At 36.6% G+C, this 18,693-nt stretch overlaps 1 protein-coding gene across 2 annotated transcripts; it reads left to right on the plus strand.

Moving 5' to 3' along the window:
- Window positions 1–699: 699 nt before the first annotated feature.
- On the plus strand, window positions 700–11,199 carry LOC106067750 (uncharacterized). Of its 2 annotated transcripts, none has more exons than XM_056018852.1 (4): window positions 700–827; window positions 5,832–5,901; window positions 6,120–6,186; window positions 8,364–11,199. In XM_056018852.1, exons 1-4 carry the CDS (start codon window positions 765–767, stop codon window positions 9,343–9,345), a joined length of 1,182 nt encoding a protein of 393 aa, XP_055874827.1. In that variant the 5' UTR covers window positions 700–764; the 3' UTR covers window positions 9,346–11,199. The 2 variants fall into 2 exon arrangements, with proteins under 2 accessions (XP_055874827.1, XP_013082461.2); XM_013227007.2 differs by lacking the exon at window positions 700–827 and adding an exon at window positions 832–939.
- The last annotated feature ends 7,494 nt before the right edge of the window (window positions 11,200–18,693 follow it).

An 18,693-nucleotide genomic window follows, 5' to 3' on the forward strand; every position in this document is an offset into this window, starting at 1 on the left:
GCTTGGTAATAAAAAAAAAAAAGCGTTCTGTTCAACTTGGAAGCCATACACCGGAGCTTCTCAATCCGATGATCTCGACACTGCACCTATAGGACAAGGATCTTGAATGCTAGATTTAGCTGACTCGGCATTTGTACCTAATACATTTATGTACCTAGCAGTAATCAATGTTAAAGTTACGTAATAAGCTAGTCTCATTGATAGACCTTGACCTCTGTGTATGAATACAAATGTTTCGTTATTTTTAAATATCCTGTTTAAATATTGAATTGGTTCCCAGTACTGCCATATTTGAACGTCACTATTACATCACTGCGGGTAACAATAAAAGAATACTCTTGAAAAACATGATTCGATTTAAATTTGGATTGAGAGGAGAATTTTATAAAAAACAAATTGTGTCCTCGTCTTGTTCTAGATGAAAAGAGCAATGTATTAGGACTGAAGGACACGTGTCAAACATGCATTATTGCATACATTTGTATTGTGCTATTTTTTTTTCTTTTCACAAATTTCGTATTTATTAGATCAATAATAAATGTGGAAAAAATAAGGATCAAAATTACAATTACTTTTAAAGAAACAAAAAAAAACCAAAAAAAAAAAACCCTAATTCTGGCACACTTAGTGAGCCCGTCGCACCCCACAGATTGAGGAGCACTGAACAATTTGTTAGTACTTCACTTTCACTTGCGATTTGGCCAAGTCTTTGTGGAACATCTATTCAAGCCCCACGGAGAACTCGTCTTCCGCAGATTTAAGTCATGGGAATCCCGGACCTGTGTCATCCATCCTCCAGTGACGTAGATCTTTGTAGTCAGACCAAAGTAAGTAGGAGATCGTTACACAATAACCAAGACATACATCCGTGTCATAGAATAGTAATATCAGTGGAAGTTTGGGGTAAGCACTTAGATCTGGGCGATTGAAACATGCTAGGTAAATACACTTTTTTTTTCTATCTATCTATCTATCTATCTATCTATCTATCTATCTATCTATCTATCTATCTATCTATCTATCTATCTATCTATCTATCTATCTATCTATCTATCTATCTATCTATCTTTCTATCTATTTATCTATCTATCTATCTATCTATCTTTCTATCTATTTATCTATCTATCTATCTATCTATCTTTCTATCTATTTATCTATCTATCTATCTATCTATCTATCTATCTATCTATCTATCTATCTATCCATCCATCTATTTTTCTATCTATTTATCTATCTTTCTATCTATTTATCTATCTATATATAATCTATCTATCTATCTATATATCCAGTGCTTTTTTTTAAAAAAAAAAAAAGGTGCCGGTATTCAGGGCTTAGGTGCCGGTACTCAGTAGGCGATTGCTTAACTTTTAACTACTAAAAATTAATAATATACGTCAAAATACAAGATAAGTACTATTTTTTTCAAAAAGGTGCCGGTACGCCGTACCGCTGCGTACCATCACAAAAAAGCCTTGTATATATCTATCTATCTGTTTGTTTGTCTATCTGGCATTATATCTGACTATCTATCTATCTATCTATTGATACACTTGAATTTTTAAAAAGTTCTTATATTAAATAAAAGAAATATCAGGTGACCAGATGTAGCGATTCCGCACATTTTTTGCAGAATATTGCAAGACCAGGTTTTAAATGGTGCGCTTAGTTGTTGAAATCTAAAGGTGATAGACAGAATAATATTAACAACAACCATAATGTCTTTGATTCTGAATAATAGTAATAATAATAATAATGAAATAATAATAATCTTTGTTGTCAGTATGGAAATTTATCTTACAATTTGTGCATTACACCAAACAAAACATTGTAACTATAAAAAAAAAACAAAGTGTACATTCACACCAGACTCACTCATAATTTACATGTGACAAAGTTTATTTCAGATTGTTCTTATTTAATGATTTAATTGCCAGGGGAACAAAAGAATGTCTGTGTCTGTTTGTCTTGGCTAAAGAGTATGATTGCACTGTTTCACATAGCCACGCAAACCCATTTTCGACCTGCATATTTTTTAAAAAACAACCAACGCTTCTGTCGGACATTTGTTCTGGTTAAAAATGTAATATAAATGACGTGAGATTGTACATCCGTCCATTGCTGCAGACCTTTACAGTCATGGCATGGGAACGAGAGCAGTGACGAACTTAGCTGCGCATATTGCACCGGGCATTATATTACGATAATAATGAATATGTAATAAGTAATATGCCTAACCTTAATTAATTGATAGGCTATATTTTGTGATCTGGGCCGTAACCTCACCTTTTTTTTTCATAAAACGGCACGCATTTGTACACGCTCCTCTCACATGCATTCAGCCCTTTAATTGTACTCTATGAATTGGAAGACCCGCTCTTTTATGTCCCTCTTTATTTCACTCTCTTTGACGCTTGGTCTCTCTCTCTCTCTCTCTCTCTCTTACTTATCTTATACATTACAGATGTTACTTCCAATAAAGGAGATAATTACTTCTTACACATGTATGTGTCTATCTAGTCATGCGTGTTAATGAATGTCTTAAACTCTGAGAAAGTCGTTGTTTTTTTCTGGCTGATTCAGGCAACCCATTCCATTTGGTACTAGAGAAGAAGGGGCACTTGTACGAATTCGTTTTAGCGTAAAGAATAAGAAATGTGCCTCGAACTTTGTGTCTGTGTATTTCATTAGGTTTTGTTTTTTTATTTCTAAAGTATGGCTCAGTGTTTCATGTATTATATACTATATTATTATTATATTGTTATTATAGCTACTTTACTTTTTATTCTTCCTCCTTTTATCTCATTCTCTCTCTCCCCCATTCTCTCTCTCCCCCATTCTCTCTCTCACCCATTCTCAATGTCTGGACCCCACCCGTCTTTTTTCCCCGCACCTTGTGCATAGAAATGCTATCCCATATAGACTTTTAATTTGAACTACAAAGGCTCTATCTTTTTTTTTCTCTCTCTCTCTCTCTCTCTCTCTCTCTCTCTCTCTTCTGCTCTTTCCTCCATGTACGCCACATTTTCTGTTCACCTCTACCCATCGTAACGCTTACCCACATAGACTTTTGAATTGGAATTATTATGCCCCCCCCCCCTCTTCACACACACGCTCACATAAGTTTTGCCCGTAAATTTTAGTATCACTTTTCTCTCCCTTCACAACAACAACAACAACAACAACAACAACGACGACGACAACAACAACAACAACAACAACAACAACAGAATAACCTTAATATGTAATCTCTTTTTTTAAATTCAGCTTTTCAATTCCATATTGAAATATTTAAAAGGCTGTTTGTTGCTTTTGACTTCTATGAACCGTTTTTTTTTTTAAAACCCTCTTTAAAACACACAAAGAAACACTTTTAATGAGCTCGTTTCGCCTTCCCCCCCCCCCTTTTTTTTTTCAAATGCTTTTAAAAACCTATTAAATAAATAAAGTATGGCTTGTCTATTGCGCTACTTTTATGCTTATAGCATTGGACCAATCTCAGTTGTGGACCAGTGAGGGGAGGGGGTATTTAGGAGTTGTTTTTTTTCGTGCTGATTACGTTAAAATTCATCCAGATATCCGTTTCTTTCTCCCCCCCCCCCCTTTCCTATTTTCCCAACTGGTTCAGATAAGTGATAGGTTCATAGCGTATTGAGAAAGTTGGAGGCATGAAATTGCGCTAAGCAAAAACAAGGTTAAAATATTTCTAATCCCACAGATTTATAATTTTTGCTCAGTCTACAAATTTATTACAAATATAAGATAAGATTTTCTACGTTTTTCTTAATATAATTGTGTACCTACACATTTCTCCGTGACTACATAGTGCATTTGTAGATACTAACTATTAAGACGTTCGTTACTTCTCTAGCGCTACTCTAACAAAATCGTACATTTTTTCAATATAGATGTACCACTGAATGTACGCAGTAGTTCAGTTTTACTTTTTAAACCTCTACAGTCGATGTGAGAGCAGCTTACTTTTGTTAATTCTTGACTTCATGAATACAGTAAAAAGAAAATGAGCTGCGGAGCACAGTGTTGCACTAGTTCTGAGCTTTTAGATAGAGTTATCACGCTTTAATGATTTAGATAGAAAAAAATGGGTAGCCGGTATTTTGAATATAAACACAGGAACATGATTTAGAACTATGAGGTAAGGAGGGGGGAGGGGGAAGGGGTATAACTAATTCTTTACCTAAGGCGTTGCCTCTTTCAAAAGAAAAACAACAGACGATTGGGTCATCTGGTTTAGGAGATGGTTTCTTACTTATTATAAGCATATTTAATCTGAGATAGAGATAGATACAGGTATGGAAGAAGGAAGATTGAAGTGTTTAAATACAAAAGTGGGTTAGATCTAATTTTAGCGTCTTAACAACACACATATATGGCCTCCTTCAGTCGTAGAACGACTATGGTTTATCTCGTAGTACACATATTCATGTGGCTGTGGAGCCCTAATTTAGAGAGACACTCCCGTCCACATCTGTGGTGGGTTAAGATGGCTTTCACTTTGGTGGTAGAGGAACCAGCCATTTTTTCGTATGGCTCGCTTTTCTTCCAGAGCTAAGGCCCATGTTTTTTTGTCGCTATCCATAGCTTTCTTGGTCACTGTCCCTCTCCACTTTAGTGCTGTCTCGGGCTATGTCTTCCCAATATTTAGTATTGATATTCACTGTCTCGATCTATGTCTTCCCAATATTTAGTATTGATATTCACTGTCTCGATCTATGTCTTCCCAATATTTAGTATCGATATTCACTGTCTCGATCTATGTCTTCCCAATATTTAGTGTCGATGTTCACTGTCTCGATCTATGTCTTCCCAATATTTAGTATTAATGTTCACTGTTTAGAGGTCCAGTTTGATTACCTCCACATAATGGAGGTGGGGGCGACCATAATTTTTAAAGCCAGACTCAAGTTTCCCATAAAGAATGACTTTCGGGATAGGATTGTCCTCCACCCGTCGCACATGACCAAGCCATCGCTGGGAAGACCCGTTCGCGCAAGGATCTCATTAATGCAGAATCTCTCTTGCCAAATGATTTTCAAGATCCTTAGGAGGCATCGCAAGTGGAATAAAAGTGACTTACTTAGAAAATCATCTTATATTACAGACAGTGACGCAGATAACATTGACAATGACATAACCATAATAAGGTCGTGCTTAACAGAAACAAGGGGGCGAGGTGGTCGAATGGTTCTGGGTTCGGTGAAGACTGGGATTTTGAATTTCTGGATTTTTAGGGCGCCCCTGAGTCAATCCAGCTCTAAGGGTACCTGAATTTAGTCGGGGAAGGTAAAGGCGGTTGGTCGTTGTGCTGGCAACATGACACCCTGCTCGTTAACCGTTGGCCAAAGAAACAGATTGCCTAAAGATCATCTGCCTAATAGATCGCAAGGTCTATAAAGGGAACTTTACTATACATACACACAAGTATGTGATGACCCCTTTTATAAGAATTATATGTAAATGATTCTTACAACTAAGATAATATGTAATGTTACTTTTATAAAACAATAAGATACTATATAATATTCCTTTACACAGAAGACATTATGTAATTATCAGTACACAATGAAAATTGCAATGTCCATTACTCCTATGATATAATGTGTTAACAACCAAACAGTAAGGAATATGTAGTAACCTTTGACCACTGCTGCTATCACAGTCATGTCATTTTACAGTTAGTAAACTAAGATAGAGAAAGAGACAAATGAAGGAATCTCAAAGAGAAAGGAAGCAAAGAGTTAAATGTTAATTTGTGACTTATAAGAGAACAGATTCTAAAATAAGTTAATACACTTTTTTAAAATATTTAACAGGTCTCTACAGCTCCAATTATCATTAAGTCTTCAGCTGAGTTACTTTCCATGGAACAGCTTGTTCTGATTGGTAAAGTATTTTAGATAACTAATAAATAATCTATTAATCTGCACACTAATCCTCTTACAGGATTTGATAATATCTACTTTCATTCTTTAATCTCTACAGTGTTCAAAGATATTCTATATGTAGAGCAGTGATGTTTAATTACTGAACATTGAGATTTATAATGTTGCAAATTTTTTTTGGTTAGTTATCTTTTTATTTTCTACATTTATGTATTTTAGGTTTGATCACAGGCATCGTATTGTTAGGCATGGCCATCCTGGCAGTCGCTGTATTGATCTCGTCAAGGTAACATTTAATCTTTTTTTTTACAGAATTAAAAAAAAAAAAAGTTCTCCAAATAAAGAGAGATAAAACAATAATAATTCCGGAATGTTATAATTTACACGTTTGTCTCCCTTATATGTCCCTAGCACATTCGCTTTTTTTTTCATTATTTGCGAACCATTCCAAAATTATAGTAATCTACAAAGATAACGCAAGAACAGAACAATGTTCAATCATTTTTTTTTTTTTTTTCTTAATATATTAACTTATCGCTGATTTACTTATTCCTATGCAGATAGTGTTAAATTAGGCAATTAATATAGGTCATATTTATGTGATGCTCCTTCCGTAACAAAAATAAAGTAGCCCTTACAGACTTTGAAATCTATCAAGCAGATGATGTAAAGGTCATCTATTTCTATGGCCGAAGGTGAACGAGTTTTATTTTTTGGGTTCGGAACCCAAGCGCTTTACCACTCAGCCACCCCGCCCCGCCGTCTATGTTTATTTTGGGTAAAAACCGTGTCAATGTGAAACAAAGACGTGTGCATTTAGTTTTGTTTAGTCTTAGCTTTGTTCATTTTCATTACCTGAAGGTATTAATGATATGAGTAAAGGTAGGGTTGTTTTCAAAACAAAAACTAAGAGACAGATCAGCAACTTTTTGGTCTTTTCACACATAGAGAGAAGGGGAAAATAAGGATTGAAGAGATGATTGTATAGATGATTGTATAGATGATTGTATTGATGATTGTATAGATGATTGTATAGATGATTGTATAGATGATTGTATAGATGATTGTATAGATAACTGTATATATATATATATATATCTATATCTATATCTATATATATCTATATATATATATATATATATATATATCTATATCTATATATATATATATATATATATATATATATATATATATATATATATATGTTTGTATAGATGTTTGTATAGATGATTGTATAGATGATTGCATAGATGATTGTATAGATGACTGTATAGATGATTGTATAGATGATTGTATAGATGATTGTATAGATGATTGTATAGATGACTGTATATATGTTTGTATAGATGATTGCATAGATGATTGCATAGATGATTGCATAGATGATTGTATAGATGAAGTAATCTCTTGTTCCTGAATTTGATGGTATTGACAGTGAGTATTCAAAGGTTTCTTCTCGTTTAGAGACTATTCCCTTGACCAATGTTTCCCAAACTTTTTCCTTAACGGAACACTTAGCACATTCCTTGTATATAGCGGAACACTTCACTTATGTTTTTATAAAGATTAACTCACGTGGTGGCCTACTTGTTAGTTATTCCAGTAGTTCGTAGAACACTATTTCTGGCATCACGAAACAGAAGGGTTCCGTGGAACAGTTTGAGAAACACTGCCCTAACCTAATGACAGTCAATGCAGTTCTCTCGCTATTGTTAACACTTGACTATCCTCAAGACTAATAGATTTGTATAATATTGTTATAACCTTGCCATGCGCACCGCCATCCAGGCTAGTGCAGAAGGTGCGCACTTCTAGACACGAGACTAGGAAGGATGTTTACAGTAGAGAGAAAGAACGATTTCCGCCCAAGGGAGAGCTGATGTAAAGATGTTGTGCTCAAGACATGTTGTTCTACATGTATTTGTGATGTCCTGTAAATAAACATCGATGTCATCGATAAGTTGCCTCCCTTAAGTTATTACAAAGTATTATGTTAGCTAATACTGGGTTGAGGGGGGGAAAGCCGGTGTCCTAAGTGACTACAGCACAGAGGTACATTCTGTGAAATCATGTGGATGGCTACCTAGTCGTGCGGTTTGCGCGCTGGACTGTCGTTTGGATTTATCGATGGTACCTGGTTCCAACCCTGCCCCGCTCCCATCCCCCGTCGTCCTGCGGGAGGTTTGGACTAGGAAGTAAACTATCTTCAACTCTGAGGGAACATCCGGAACATGTAAAATATTTTACAACCATGTGTAGTTCCCAATACAAAGCTGTTATGGTCTCTGTCTTTGCTTTAGACCCAACATATTCCACCCAGGGATAAAAAAAGGAGGGGGCTGCTTTATGACCATAATGCCTATATAATCACGACTAAAGACATAGTGCTTTTATTTGTAGGCCAGTTAACACCCAGTGATACACAATTTTTAAATGTTCTAATTCTAGTGTGTTTTATTCTAGAAAATGTTCGCAGAGAACAAAATGCAAGAACGATAACTCGGATGTGCAGGATCCAGCAGACGGCAAGTACTCTCGACCCTACGCTACATCTGGAAAAACTCAGAAATCTGGTGCTAAGATGTGCACAGCCAATAAAATTAGAAAGACCAGAAATGCGATTGAAGAAGTCTCTTCCACAGTTTCAACTTATAGTGTCTCGCACATCTACGATAATGACTCCAGTAGTCTTCAGGATCCTACATCCGGAGAATCAAGTCTTCAAGACGTTAACGTAAGCTCAGAAAAAAACATCCAGAGAGAAATTTCTTTCCTTACGGATTCGTTTCCTTCTGAAACAGGAAATCGATTACTATTAATTGAAGCCGAAGTATACGGAAGACCAGTTAGCGAGCAGATAATCTCCGAGGCGGTCAGGGAGAGTTTGATATACTTGGAAACACTGCACGTTTCCATAAGTCAAGACATCTCGAGCTCAAACAAAAGCTTGATGAGGATGAAGGACACGATTATTCCAGTAGAGGAGAGAGCCACTGCTGAGTTAAGGGAATCAGTGTGCATGGCAGAGGATATAAGAGGCAACAGAGACATCCAAGAGGAGGTGAACAGTTTTTCCAGAGATTCTGCTTACGACAACAACTGGGACAATCGTTTTTCGACATACGCTAACCATTTTGAACATTTGCCACGCCCTGAATCTGGCTTTGTAGATCCTGACCTTCAGAATATAATGCGAATCTCTGAAACGGATGTAAAGACGCTATATACAAGCAACTCTAAATCTATGGAGGTATCACCATCAGAAAACGATATTCATATGCCATTGATCGATACTAGTGTTTATGTCGAACCAGACAATGCAAAGTCCAGTCCTGGGCTATTTATGGACAAAGAGGACAACGGTGATAAATATAACCGTGTTTCTAGTTATGCGAATGTTTATGAAGATAAACATGGTTACTTAGTGCCGAATACTAAGTTCTAAATTCTTTTCTTCCTTACTAATGGTTCAATCTCCTAGACGAATTTCAGAATCACACGCAGGACTCTGTGAAAAATCTGAATTATTTGCAGACGTCAAGCTCTTACATCAAGCTCTTACATCTAGCTCTTGCATTAAACTCTTGCATTAAACTCTTGGATTAAACTCTTGCATTAAACTCTTGCATGTAGCTCTCGCATGAAGCTCTTACATCAAGCTTTTACATCAAGCTCTTACTAATGGTGCAATCTCGAAGCTAAATTTCAGAATCACACGCAGGACTCTGAGAACAATCAAAATAATTTGCAACTTCAAGCTCTTGCATCAAGCTCTTACATCTAGCTCGTATATCAAGCTCTTACATCAAGCTCTTATATTAAGCCCTTACATCTAGCCCGTACATCAAGCTCTTACATCAAACTCCTACAGCACTTACATCAAGCTCTTGCATTAAGCTCTTGCATTAAGCTCTTGCATAAAGCTCTTGCATGTTCCATAAATATTTAGATGTGCTGTATGACAACATCACATCCTTACTTTTAAAAAAAACAACTTTATTGTAGTTCCATAGTTCTTGAGATCTTCCAATCCATGTACATCTGGTTTATTAAACTGTAAATACACTGACAATAATGTGATATGCTACAATTCCTCTATCAAACATCCATCTACCTGTATTTGCTGTCCATGTCACTTTCTGTTTAGTTCGTTACCAAGAAAGGATTGCCAAAAGTCCAGCAAAGGACAGGACCTTCTTTTTGGGAGGGTTGTGTTCCCCTTACGACAGGCAAAGGCCGAAACTGTAAAAAAAAAAAATGTACGGATTCTACTCCGTTGTCCATTTCAATGGCATATTATCGAACATTAGCATTCAATACTTTATATCTCCAGGTAGAAACACACTAATACACATATTATCAAACATTAGCATTCAATACTTTATATCTCCAGGTAGAAATACACTAATACACATATTATCAAACATTAGCATTCAATACTTTATATCTCCAGGTAGAAACACACTAATACACATATTATCAAACATTAGCATTCAATACTTTATATCTCCAGGTAGAAACACACTAATACACATATTATCAAACATTAGCATTCAATACTTTATATCTCCAGGTAGAAATACACTAATACACATATTATCAAACATTAGCATTCAATACTTTATATCTCCAGGTAGAAACACACTAATACACATATTATCAAACATTAGCATTCAATACTTTATATCTCCAGGTAGAAACACACTAATACACATATTATCAAACATTAGCATTCAATACTTTATATCTCCAGGTAGAAACACACTAATACACATATTATCAAACATTAGCATTCAATACTTTATATCTCCAGGTAGAAATACACTAATACACATATTATCAAACATTAGCATTCAATACTTTATATCTCCAGGTAGAAACACACTAATACACATATTATCAAACATTAGCATTCAATACTTTATATCTCCAGGTAGAAACACACTAATACACATATTATCAAACATTAGCATTCAATACTTTATATCTCCAGGTAGAAACACACTAATACACATATTATCAAACATTAGCATTCAATACTTTATATCTCCAGGTAGAAACACACTAATACACATATTATCAAACATTAGCATTCAATACTTAATATCTCCAGGTAGAAACACACTAATACACATATTATCAAACATTAGCATTCAATACTTTATATCTCCAGGTAGAAACACACTAATACACATATTATCAAACATTAGCATTCAATACTTAATATCTCCAGGTAGAAACACACTAATACACTTCCAAAATGGAGTATTGTCATGGAGAGAGGTCTGAAGTATGTGAGGTTGTGAGAGGAGATGCTTACTGTTAAATTACTCCAGAGACAACCTTAGGACAGGATTTATTCAATGGAAGAGTCACTCAGTGTCATTACATGAATACTGTATATTCTAATCAAATCTAATATCCCTCAACGAAATCACTTTCAGTACACCAGTAAAGTTTTTACTCATTACTGTGTTAGTTTTCGTTTTTAATTGCAGACATAATTATTTATTATAACAATAATACCTTTGGTATTTTTGATGCAATGTGTCTTACAACTGAACTTTACACATAAGAAATCAAATCATTATAGCGATAACAAAAGAAATGTCTCAGTTAAGTTGACATCAAAAAGTCGTATTATATTTAATGGCCAATTGAACAATAAAATGTTGTTGTTGTTGGTTTTTTTTTTGCATGCTTTTATAATTCTTGTTGTACCTCTGTCCTTAGGTACTTGTCCTTGTTCGATGGTGAAGGCTCTCGTAGCAGTTCCTTCGTTCCGTTGCTTTAAGGGACTGACCATTATGATTACCTGCAGTTTATCTTTTTTTTTAGAATGTACAAGTAATTTGTTACAAAACGTAAATAAATCTCTCTTTTTGGTAAAAAAGTTGTGCGTTATTTCTCCCACACCCAATGTAGGATCAAGTTGAAATTGCACTCGTCACTATCTGTCCGTATCTTCTTAATATTTATTTTTATTCTATTTATTATTAGTGACTTTTTGTCTGGATGACTCCAAGTGACCTCCTTTGTGAATGACTCCTCAATTGTTTTGATTAGTGAGAATGACCAGTGTGTACTTTGTAAATAGAGTGTATGTAGACCTGTGAGTTAAATACTGTTTGTCTAATGTCATATGTTAATTTTGCTTTTGATAGCCAGTGTCATCTATCCACTTTTAGTGGGGCCAGTGACTGTGTGAACCGTGTCTTGTGAGAAGATGGTACAACTTTGGATGACCCCAGAATTAAAAAAAAACCAGCTGTAATGGGAAATGTAAAGGCGGTTGGTCGTTATGCTGGCCACATGACACCCTCGTTAGCCGTAGGCCACATAAACAGATGACCTTTACATCATCTGCCCTATAGACCGCAAGGTCTGGAAGGGGAACTTTACTTTAATACGAGAATCAGTTGATGAGCTGATATTTTAGTTGTAACGACTAAGTAAAGCCTGAAGTCCTGTTCAGCTGTAGATTAGGTAGTCAAGTGTAGGCTATATATTTTACTAAGTTTATATCAAATCTATCTATCTGTCTGTCTCTCTGGTCAAATGTTTGTACACGTTATTTCTCCTACACCCTATCTCGGATTCTTTTACCTGACGAAACAAGAATCTTTTTTTTAAAGTAACCAATTAGTTAATTAACTATTGGGTTTTTTGTTTTTTTTGGTATCTCAAACAATGAAAATAAATTGTACTTGACTGAAGTGGTAGTATAAGCTGCCCTTTTATAGATCGTCGTCTGAGGCTTAGTGAACACAATCAAGAAATACAAACAATAGATAACTCTAAGATCTTCCATGTTCATACGCTCTTCGCTAGCAGAGTGGTTAACGTGTTGGCTTGAGAAGTCTGAATAGGTTTTAGCCCACGAGCTCGAATTCAGGTCGTTCACTTTTTTAAAAATACATTTAAAAAGCGATTACCCTGATACCCCGTGGTTTCACCCCCTTTCCAACTGGTCCAGACAAGTGACAGGATCATAAAGCATTGAGAGAGATAAAAGCATGAAATTGCGCTATACAAGAACAATTGGAAAAAAAATATTTCTAATGACACAGCTATATAATTGTTAATATATATCTACTACAAATTTAATAAATTACTGATCCAAACTAATTGATACACTTAATTTAAGCTTTGTTTTTCAAAAAAGTATTTTTTGTATGTTGCTTTCTTTAGTATATTAGTATATATTGGTGATTAACCGGACTATTTATCATTATTCTTTACTATGTTGATATTACTATTATTACTATTGTTCTATCGTTTATAAATAAACACTTAGGCTATGTTATGATCATGGAAACACCCCTGGGCGACAATTATTATAATTACTATTAGCACAAAACAAGTATCAATTAAAAAAATAACCAATAGCTTAATTAACTATAAGTAATTAATAATGTGTTTGGTATCAAGGAAAAGAAATCGTCAGATGTGATTGTATAAGTTGAATTAGTCCCCTTTAAAATGCTTGAGCCCTGAGGTTGAATTCAGGTAAAGTTTTTTTAAAAGTGAAAACAATAACCCAGATACTCCTTTCTCCTCCCACCTCTCAAGTCCCTTTCCCAAATGGTCCAGGCAAGTGATAGGATCAGAGCGTATTGAGAAAGCTGAAGCATGAAATTACGCTGAACAAACACAATTAATCTACCCACGGCGTAGCACACGCCGTTATTTAGTGAGGGGTGAACACTTCCTGCAAGACACAGTTGTCCGAATGGGGTGGGTTTGGGCTGTGAGTGAATGAAAAGAAGAAACTCTAGAGAGAGCAACATACAATTGTCCATGACTGAAAACAGGTTTTGGAAGACACAGTCATATCTTTGTGAACGTTTGGCGTTGTGCTTTATTAATTGTCATGGCAAAGGCTAATCTAGCAAGAAATTGATTGCACGTAAAGGTAAAAGGCAAATTTGAATCTGATGGAGTCAGGGATATCTAGGGAACAGGGACATTTGTGAGGTAGCAGCTGGGATAGTTTAACCCTCCAGTACGTTGCGGTGAATGCTGGTAACAGTCAGTCTAATGCCATTTCAGAGACCTCATGCTAGCATAAGAAGCATGACGACTGAACCAATTTAAATTTTGAATTGATGCGGAGGCCAGTAGGGTTAAGACTGTTAAGAAATTCTACGGGGAATAAAGGTTGATCTGCAGGAAATTTTCGAGCAGAGTGTATGGCTGTCCTTCCGTGAGTAAGAACAACGGACAGGGCGTAGCCATAGTTATCCCAATGATTGCAAACAAAAATTACAGCCATCTTGCGAAGTTCGAGAGCAACAGTTTCGTCGATGACATTTTTCCAGAAATATGCGACTGATAGAAACACCTGTGGACTCCACGAAATATATGTGAAGCGGTGGCCATGGTTAGGAAACAAAAGGGGCGAAATTAAAACAAAGCTACGGAAATATCATGCTACTAATGTAATGACACGATATTGACGTGTGTAAAAAATACACACAAATATAGCCCAGTATAATCATCGAAAAAGAGTCAAGTTTTGATCATATTTTAATTATTGATTTACGTTTTACAATAGGTATCTTGAATCAAAGTAATTAAATTGACATTTATTTAAAATATACTTCATCTCGACATACATATAGTTTTATTCAGTGAAATACATTTTCTGCTCAATAGATGCCGTTATTCGGTTCCCGGTCATTTCATCCCCTGTCACTTCATCCCCGGTCACTTCATCCCCGGTCATTTCATCCCCGGTCATTTCATCCCCGGTCACTTCATCCCCGGTCATTTCATCCCCTGGTCACATCATCCCCTGGTCACTTCATCCGCGTTCATTTCATCCCCCAGTCACTTCATCCCCGGTCATTTCATCCCCTGGTCACTTCATCCGCGTTCATTTCATCCCCTGATATTTTCATCATCTGATCTTTTTTACCTTACAAATTGTAATTTTAAAAATCATGAAATGAGCAATATTTAATGTATTCATTTTTTATTTAAATGACAAAATTGTAACACGTTAATGTTTAAAAGGAATTAAAACAAAACTTATATAGGCGACATGAGGATGGGTGAACTCCGCCTTTATTAGAAAAAAATAAAACCTTATTTCAAGGCTTAAAATGACGCGCCCATTTTCAAGAAATAGCGATTGAAAAATAAAATAAAGTGAAATATGGTCGTACTTTCACCACACCTTTGCCTTTGATGATAAGTTATCGGAGGCATGATCACAATTATTCTAATCGCACTTCTATCTTTCAAATGATTTTTTACTACTTCCACCAAACCTTGGCCTTCGATCCGGATAATATTATGATATTACAACCCCCACATCCAATATAAGCGCTATAGCTATGTACACACCCAGATTTAGAATAAGATTTCTCATTAAGAAAACAAAGTGGAAGAGGAAACACTATAAACGCATTAGTAACAAGTCATAAAATGTCAAAAAGCATTCTACATAATCATATTTATATATAAAATATTTAATTGGGGATGAAATGACCGGGGATGAAGTGACTGGGGGATGAAGTGACCAGGGGATGAAGTGACCAGGGGATGAAGTGACCGGGGATGAAGTGACTGGGGGATGAAGTGACCAGGGGATGAAGTGACCAGGGGATGAAGTGACCGGGGATGAAGTGACCGGGGATGAAATAACCGGGGATGAAATGACCGGGGATGAAGTGACCGGGGATGAAGTGACCAGGGGATGAAGTGACCAGGGGATGAAGTGACCGGGGATGAAGTGACCGGGGATGAAATAACCGGGGATGAAATGACCGGGGATGAAGTGACCGGGGATGAAGTGACCGGGGATGAAATAACCGGGGATGAAATGACCGGGGATGAAGTGACCGGGGATGAAGTGACCGGTCACCCGTCATTCTGTTCTTAACGGACTTTATTTATCTGTTAGCTCACAGAATAAATTAGTTTCTCTGATCAACAAAGCTAGAAATAACTTCACCATAAGATGTGGCTAGGTTTCTTGAAAGTTGTCACCTATAAGGTGTGGCTACATGCCTTGCAAGTTGTCACCTATTAGGTGTGACTACATGTCTTGCAAGTTGTCACCTATTAGGTGTGGCTACATGTTTTGCTAGTTGTCATCTACGAGGTGTAGCTACTTTTCTTGAAAGTTGATGACCATAAGGTTGTGGCTACAGTTAGGGTCAGCTGTTACCTTCAAGATGTGGCTACATTTCTTGCCAGTCGTTGCCCACAGGTTGTGGCTAGATTTTGTTCCATTTTTTTCCCCCACAAGATATGTCTAGTCATTAGGTCAGGTATTGCCCAGATAGCTATCTTTATATTGATATCATATCGATTACTAATTTGGTGTAACTAGATCTCACATAAATTTTTGACCACAATATTTGTCAGTTATTGTCAACGAAAATATGGCTAGTAAATAATACTGTTATTTCCCTTAAGTGTAGCTTGATTGCTGCTCACTTGCCAGTGGAGGAGGGAGACTTTGAAAATCCCCATGGGCCCTCACTTGAGGGGAGCCCCCAAATGAGTGTTTTTTTACATTAAATTTTAAAATATTACGCAAAATGCAGGGGACCCAAAGAGGTCAAGCCCCCCCCCCCCGGGCCCTCAAAAGATGAACAATTCCTAGCTACGCCCCTGCCACTTGCTGTGGCTAGATATAACACAAGATTTCGCCCAGAACATTTAGCTGTATCGCGTGTCAATTAATGCCCACAACGTTTAGATGTATTGCGTGTCAATTAATGCCCACAACGTTTAGATGTATTGCGTGTCAATTAATGCCCACAACGTTTAGATGTATTGCGTGTCAATTAATGCCCACAACGTTTAGATGTATTGCGTGTCAATTAATGCCCACAACGTTTAGATGTATTGCGTGTCAATTAATGCCCACAACGTTTAGATGTATTGCGTGTCAATTAATGCCCACAACGTTTAGATGTATTGCGTGTCAATTAATGCCCACAACGTTTAGATGTATTGCGTGTCAATTAATGCCCACAACGTTTAGATGTATTGCGTGTCAATTAATGCCCACAACGTTTAGATGTATTGCGTGTCAATTAATGCCCACAAGATATGAGAGGACGTAACACCCGGTATCTCCCACGCGTGCAGCTTGTTATCCATAGCATTCTGATTTTTGCACAAAATGGTGTAGGTACATATCAAGCCAGGTGTCACAGTGTGGCTACATATCAAGCCAGGTGTCACAGTGTGGCTACATATCAAGCCAGGTGTCACAGTGTGGCTTCATATCATGACAGGTGTCAAAGTGTGGCTACATATCAAGCCAGGTGTCACAGTGTGGCTACATATCAAGCCAGGTGTCACAGTGTGGCTATATATCAAGCCAAGTGTCACAGTGTGGCTACATATCAAGCCAAGTGTCACAGTGTGGCTACATATCAAGCCAGGTGTCACAGTGTGGCTACATATCAAGCCAGGTGCCTCAGTGTGTCTACATATCATGACAAGTGTCACAGTGTGGCTACATATCATGCCAGGAATGACAGTGTGGCTACACGTCATGCCAGGTGTCACAGTGTGGCTACATATCATGCCAGGAATGACAGTGTGGCTACACGTCATGCCAGGTGTCACAGTGTGGCTTATACTCAAGCCAGTTGTGAGAGATCATTAAACCTTCATACAGTTTGCTAGTAGATCCTTTAAATAAACCTGTCTTCCTGCTGCAGATAAACTTATATAATTCAGAAGCAATTGATATCACATATTGCTAAAAACAAAAAATCTAAATATATAAGTGTCTTCATAAAAATATACGTTCTTAGAAACAATATTTGTAAGATTAACATCCACAATGCAACAATTTTATGAAACAAACATAAAGACATAAGTTTTTAGATTTTATTATAAGCATTAATATAAGTATATAACAATACGTAATGCTTGTAACATTTAAACAATGTTTTCAATTTGTTTTTTGTTTGAAGTAACTTCTACATATTTCGGAGTGAAACAAAGCTGTCTACTGTCACCAACACTTTCATAATATTCATGGGAAGGATAACTTGCGATTTGCAAAGGGCAGATAATCAGGCAGGGAGAGAAGAAGTGCTAGCTGACTTGGTGATGCGCTTACACAACTTCCGCACATATGGTATGTAAATCAAGGGAGATAAAATACAAATTATGACCAATAAAGAAATGCTTTAAAGGGGAGATCAGTACTGGAGGCGTAGAGCTGACCTATTTCAGGAGTTTTAAAAATGTGCAGCTCTCGTTTCAGACATAGGAACCAAACCTGAATTACTTGCCAGAATTGCACAGTCCACAGCAGCACTTTTAAAACTCTGAACAGTGCGGAAATACGAAAGCCCTCGGTACCAAAATTTGATTGATGGGCTTAATGGTCATAACCACATTCTTACATTCCTGCGGATTTTGTACAGCATAGCTAAAGAGGAGACTCCTAGCAATGGAACTAGGATGCTTTAAAAAAAATCCTTGGTATCACCTACAAAGTCCACATCACAAATGGAAATTTTCGGAACAGGATCACAATGACAGAAGAACACCGCGATGACCTGCTGATGTTAAAAAAACAAAAACTAAAGCACCATATCACACGCTCCTTGGGGCTTGCGAAGACCTTCCAATAGAAAACAAAACCAGGAAAAAGGAGAAAAGGCAGACAACGAAACATCAAATAGTGGACTGGCCTGTAAACAAGGCAAATAAACTGAGAAAAATGGAGGAAGACGGTCGACCGATCATGTAACGTGCCCTAACGGTTATAAGGGACTAATTGTGAAGGTGAAGGGGATACCTTTAATTA

The sequence above is a fragment of the Biomphalaria glabrata genome, chromosome 2 (genome assembly GCF_947242115.1).
Source record: "Biomphalaria glabrata chromosome 2, xgBioGlab47.1, whole genome shotgun sequence".
Lineage (NCBI taxonomy): Eukaryota > Metazoa > Mollusca > Gastropoda > Planorbidae > Biomphalaria > Biomphalaria glabrata.